Source organism: Bombina bombina, chromosome 3 (genome assembly GCF_027579735.1).
Source record: "Bombina bombina isolate aBomBom1 chromosome 3, aBomBom1.pri, whole genome shotgun sequence".
NCBI lineage: Eukaryota > Metazoa > Chordata > Amphibia > Anura > Bombinatoridae > Bombina > Bombina bombina.
The window spans coordinates 759,788,507-759,794,526 of NC_069501.1; the positions used below are offsets into that span (position 1 = coordinate 759,788,507).

Genomic DNA, 6,020 nt, shown 5'->3' on the forward strand with positions numbered 1-6,020 from the left:
CTACACTGTCACCACATATCTCTTTATACTTCCTATCTTGTCGAGAGTTGCAAAGAGAATGACTGGAGGTGGGGGTTAGGGGAGGAGCTATATAGACAGCTCTGCTGTGGGTGTCCTCTTTGCAACTTCCTGTTGGGAAGGAGAATATCCCACAAGTAATGGATGAACCCGTGGACTGGATACACCTTTGTTATGTGATTCTTTTTGTCAGGATATGATGTTATCATATATATCACTTTTCAGCAAGGAAATGACTGACACATTACACAGGTTTTCACAATCTTATAATAACAATGATGGTTTATTCTGCAACATAATCATGGAAACAAAATACCACAAACCGCTATTCATACTTATAACACTCTATGCAATTGCAATGCTTATATAAACAATTCTAGATACAACTATCTATACAGTTTTCAGTTACATTTAGTTGCCTGCGCAACGACTGATAACAATCTTATGTTGTATTACCACTAAAACAAGTCTAGCTAGTTTTATACCAAGAAATTAATACATCACCGTGATCTCTGTTTGCATCATCCTATCCTGCCGCTTCTGGGGCGCAATGGGAGGGGACATCTGGGCAATCTTTGGACCAGGAGAAAAACAGGCGATCAGCGGGAAAAAACAACACCGAGGATGCGTCCATCCATGGGTCCCAAAAGATACACTCAAATACACACACCACAAATACTCAGACTCTCAGACTGACTCAGACATCAGACATCAGACATGACAATCAATATGACAATCAGACAAAATGATCAGATTGCCCAGATGTACCCCTCTTTATACTGTTCACTTGTGTAACAGTTTTGGCGCAACTCCACAGATCCTGAGACCGCACCCTCTGAGATTGGCCCTGGCCCAAGACATCTGGCCAGTCTGTCTTTAGCCTCAACCAAGCTTATCAGGGCATACCCAGGTACTATCTCTGACGTATTCCTAAACTGCAATGCCGTCATCTTTAGTTTCAAACAAACATGTTTTTCTGCCTAACATTAATTATGTGGTCTTATGCAGTTACTTTTGTCAAATACATCAATAATAGTTTTAACAATCTTTCCATAGATATAATTAATAGCTAAACATCAATAATGGCTTTATTACTTAGCCTATTGCAATTAATATTACTTAGCCTATTGCACTTAATAATAATTAACAATATTACCATGGCATTAGCCCCTATACCAATGTGTTCCTTAATGTCAGTAAGTGACCCCTGCCAAGGTTACACCCTTGTTCTGTCTGGGTTTTGACTTCTTATCATCAGCATCCATCGGTTGTTTACCACTTGTAGCATGACTTAGCAAAATTCAGTGTCATCTACTTGAAGTTAATTAATGTCTTTTACTCTGTTAAAGGCACACTCTCTTAAAGGCAAAGTCACACCAGTTAGTGCAAGTGTCTTATGCTCACACTCTCTTAAAGGCAACACAAGTTTAAGCAAGTGTCATATGAGCAATTACTGCACCCACTTTCCTTACATTCCACCCCTTGGTCATGTGACACCTTGCTTGTTTCTAAACACATACCTTAATAATTAAAACACTCAAGTAATATTGTCTTTTGGTTTAAAACACATCCTACCTAATGTATTACAGAAACATCCAAACATTTTTACTATAATGAACATCCCACACAAGCAAGCCAGACTTATTAATAGCCATTTAACTATAGTTTTGCCGAAGCTTCCAAGCCATCCCCCCAGTCCAAAAGTCCAGTCAAAGTCTTTAAGCCATTTGCTAAATGAATCATCATGTACCTCACGTATGTGCTTTTGCACTTCTTCTAGTCTGTGTAGGTCATGTTTGATTTTACCTGTATTGTCTTCTATGTACACACAGCATTGCTGGTGGATTCTTTGGCAAACTCCTCCTTCTGCAGCTAGGAGATAGTCTAGAGCCATTCTATTCTGCAATGCCACCATCCTAATTTGTTCCTGTTCTAATGCTAAGAGCTCTATTGCATCTCTAGTTACATTAAAAGCTTCATCCACTAAATCAGCTAGCGTATTTAATCTAGTGAGGGCTGTAGCAGCCCCATAATGAGGGACAAATGTTGCAAGCAGGCGCATACCTTCACTAATTTTAACTCCATTGTGTATTTTGTCCAGGTCAAGGTATCTTCGTGTTCTATGCAATATAGGCGGTGGAAGCGCGGTGGTTATGTTAAAAGCAGGGAATATATATCCTAAAAAGCATGGGCCATAATGGGTGCAAGGTATTACCTTTACTGCCCACCTCCCACACAACCAATAATATCCCACTGGCAGTTTAACAAAAGGAGGACATATCCTATTCAATCGCTTCCTCCCATCCTTAGTCCGTGTGTTACCTGCTAGTGTTTCCCTATTAAGCTGGTACCAGTCTTTAATAAGGTCTCTGGGCTCACCAAACTTAGTCTTCCATTTCTCATGGGCATAAGTCAAATATGAGAAGTCATAGAATTTCAGTTTAATGTTGAATACCCCTGTCCTATTTTTAACTAGCCGTCCTATGTTATACATTAACATTATCATGTCAGGTAGCTGGGTTAGGTTATTAGTACTATATATATCCCCATCTAGATTTTGAAACATAATAGCACCTGTAGTCACATTATTAGCTAGATGCAACTTATCCAGCAAGTCATCCCTACCTGGTGTGTTAAGACCTGTAAAATTCCACACAGTCTTATTCCCAATCATATCGGCAAGCATACTCATGGTTAAAGGTACACCTAGATAAGGGTAACCCCTAGTCTGCCCGTGAGGCACAAACCCACATACCCAACATGGTCCCTGAAAATTTGTCACATTAAACACATCTTTGGCAGTTTTTACAAAGGTATTATCAAGTTCCCATGAGGAGGCATGCAGGGAGCCTAGATGGCGCCGTGCATGGTCCCTCTTTCCCTTGTGTCGGTTGTTTAATAATTTCCCATCCATTACAGGTCTCCTGATATACATTAAAAGAGGTTCAGATGACTCTTTTCCTGTATATTTACACACATATGTCAGTCCCTCTGGTTCCCCATCAGTGTATGATATGTTTAACATTACAGCACGAACCTGTGTATCAATGGATGTTTTACAACCTAAAATGCGTTCCTGAATCCCCACTGTTAGTTTTGGGGAAGTGGAAGGCATACTGGGATTTTCACAAATCAACCCAACCCCTTCTTGCAATTCAAATATTAAGTTCTCATCCGGTAAAACAATTGTCCAGCTCTCATCCTTCTTAGAGTCCTTGCAGTCTTCCCTGGTCACTGCAGTAGAACAAAAATCTTTAGTTACACAATGTACAGTGAAGGAAGGGATGTCACAGGTAATTGTCTCTTCTTCTGATAGTTCAAATACCACCGTTTCTCGCTTGGTAAGGAGCATCCAACTTCCGTATTCATTTTCGGTCAAACAGATTACGTCGTCATCAAAGGTAAATGGGATGGAGCAGGATGCCCATGTTGTGCAATACGGAACGGTCATGCTTCCCTCATAGAAGGTGTGACAGCTGGCACCGGACACCTCACGTTTCATCCTCTGGCTCATCAGTGCTTGGCTTACGCATGCGGCCAAAAGGAGTCCCAACAGAGCACCGGTTACAATAACAGCCCTGTCAACAAGAATCTAGGAAGGAAACATACTTCAAATTAATTCCGTAAATAGCACTTGCCCGCAGGCACATGCAGCCAATCATTGCTCCCTATCCTTGACTACATTCACTACATTGTAACTTCACTTTTAATACATCTATGCTAATTAAATACTCTGGGATGGGTACAATTAAAACAAAACATCACTGCTTAGGGAGACTTCCTACTTTCAATGCCACCCCTGCTTGTTTTACTTCTATAGTCTCACCCCCTAATAAATCTAAGTTGCCTCCACTCCAGTATCAATCAAAGCCTGATTAAAATAGACCATACTGATACTGGGAGCTTGGCCTGTTTCGTATGGGCCCTGGAAATATTACTCCAGGTCCTCCAACGAAAGCAAGTCCAACCCTGGCCCTGGGGCTTCAGGGGCACTGGCCCTCTTTGTCCCATCCAGGTATTGGTATCCTTTTCCAGTGGACTTCGTTTGGGAATCAACTAGGGACATTTTCCCCTCAGGGCTAGTTTCCCAACACGTTACCACAGCATGTTGAGCATGATGCTCAATGTACTCCTGTGTGCCCATCATTCTGGACAGTGAGATTTCACTGTCAGTGATGGATCTGTCATTCAGTACATTTACTGCTTTTCCCAAATGGACCTTCCATTTCTGCAAAGTTTCATCCCACCCCCCAGGGTCCCATCTGGCCCTGCTCTGTAATACTGATTGTAACTTACTTTTGCTCAACCTACCACCCTTCCGCTTTACTTTGGCCCTGGCTACCTTAACCACAGCCTGTTGAGCTACATCTTCATAACACTGGCTCTTTTTTAATAGCAATTCATTCTTATGTAACCTTTCTGTGTCTGAATCTGTCTTAACTTTTACATTCTGTAATTTATTCAACACTTCACAAGGTTCTGTTTTGTCAAAAAATTCAGCGTTATCTTTGAGGTCAGTCCCAGACAAGACTTCCCCTGCTAATTCCTGATATGGGGTCCCGTCCCAAGCCGCAATATTTTGAGGCCGTGAAGGGGGAACCGTTTGTACTTTCTTCCTAAACACTTTCATAATACCTTCAACTATTGCTGACATCAATCAATAAATTCACAGTAACAGTAACAATATACGTTAATATGTATATACCTGTGCAATATCAATTAATTTCATTCCAAGGTGACAATTGTGACTATGTCCATGAAATATCTGTTTATTTACACAGCTTTCATGGCTCATTTGAGGAATTAACAATTCAATTCTAACTAATCCAGAAACATATATATTTATACTCCTGACCGTGCAAGATACAGCTATATATTTTTCTGGCTTATTTTTTTTTTATCTACAAAAGGGGTTTCACTTTCGATCGGAGCTGCGTCTATCAGCTCTGCACATTCAGTAAGAAAACTGTCAGTTTCTTTGCTCAAGTGATAAACAATTATGTATCCTGCCGACTACGCCAATAATGTTATGTGATTCTTTTTGTCAGGATATGATGTTATCATATATATCACTTTTCAGCAAGGAAATGACTGACACATTACACAGGTTTTCACAATCTTATAATAACAATGATGGTTTATTCTGCAACATAATCATGGAAACAAAATACCACAAACCGCTATTCATACTTATAACACTCTATGCAATTGCAATGCTTATATAAACAATTCTAGATACAACTATCTATACAGTTTTCAGTTACATTTAGTTGCCTGCGCAACGACTGATAACAATCTTATGTTGTATTACCACTAAAACAAGTCTAGCTAGTTTTATACCAAGAAATTAATACATCACCGTGATCTCTGTTTGCATCATCCTATCCTGCCGCTTCTGGGGCGCAATGGGAGGGGACATCTGGGCAATCTTTGGACCAGGAGAAAAACAGGCGATCAGCGGGAAAAAACAACACCGAGGATGCGTCCATCCATGGGTCCTAAAAGATACACTCAAATACACACACCACAAATACTCAGACTCTCAGACTGACTCAGACATCAGACATCAGACATGACAATCAATATGACAATCAGACAAAATGATCAGATTGCCCAGATGTACCCCTCTTTATACTGTTCACTTGTGTAACAGTTTTGGCGCAACTCCACAGATCCTGAGACCGCACCCTCTGAGATTGGCCCTGGCCCAAGACATCTGGCCAGTCTGTCTTTAGCCTCAACCAAGCTTATCAGGGCATACCCAGGTACTATCTCTGACGTATTCCTAAACTGCAATGCCGTCATCTTTAGTTTCAAACAAACATGTTTTTCTGCCTAACATTAATTATGTGGTCTTATGCAGTTACTTTTGTCAAATACATCAATAATAGTTTTAACAATCTTTCCATAGATATAATTAATAGCTAAACATCAATAATGGCTTTATTACTTAGCCTATTGCAATTAATATTACTTAGCCTATTGCACTTAATAATAATTAA

The 6,020-nt window shown here is 40.2% G+C and overlaps 1 protein-coding gene across 1 annotated transcript; it reads right to left on the reverse strand.

Moving 5' to 3' along the window:
- Window positions 1-271: 271 nt before the first annotated feature.
- Window positions 272-5,477, reverse strand: LOC128653993 (uncharacterized). Its single transcript, XM_053707613.1, has 2 exons — window positions 5,378-5,477; window positions 272-3,610 (listed from the first exon to the last, which is right to left on the reverse strand). Exons 1-2 carry the CDS (start codon window positions 5,435-5,437, stop codon window positions 1,556-1,558), a joined length of 2,115 nt encoding a protein of 704 aa, XP_053563588.1. The 5' UTR covers window positions 5,438-5,477; the 3' UTR covers window positions 272-1,555.
- Window positions 5,478-6,020: the final 543 nt, after the last annotated feature.

What these genes read in the sequence shown, in the direction of transcription:
- LOC128653993 (XM_053707613.1), bottom strand. Translation starts at nt 5,437, where the DNA reads ATGTCCCCTCCCATTGCGCCCCAGAAGCGGCAGGATAGGATGATGCAA. An exon ending in TGATGCAAACAGAGATCACG is followed by an intron (nt 3,611 to 5,377) that starts GTGATGTATTAA and finishes TTTCCTTCCTAG; the next exon opens with ATTCTTGTTGACAGGGCTGT.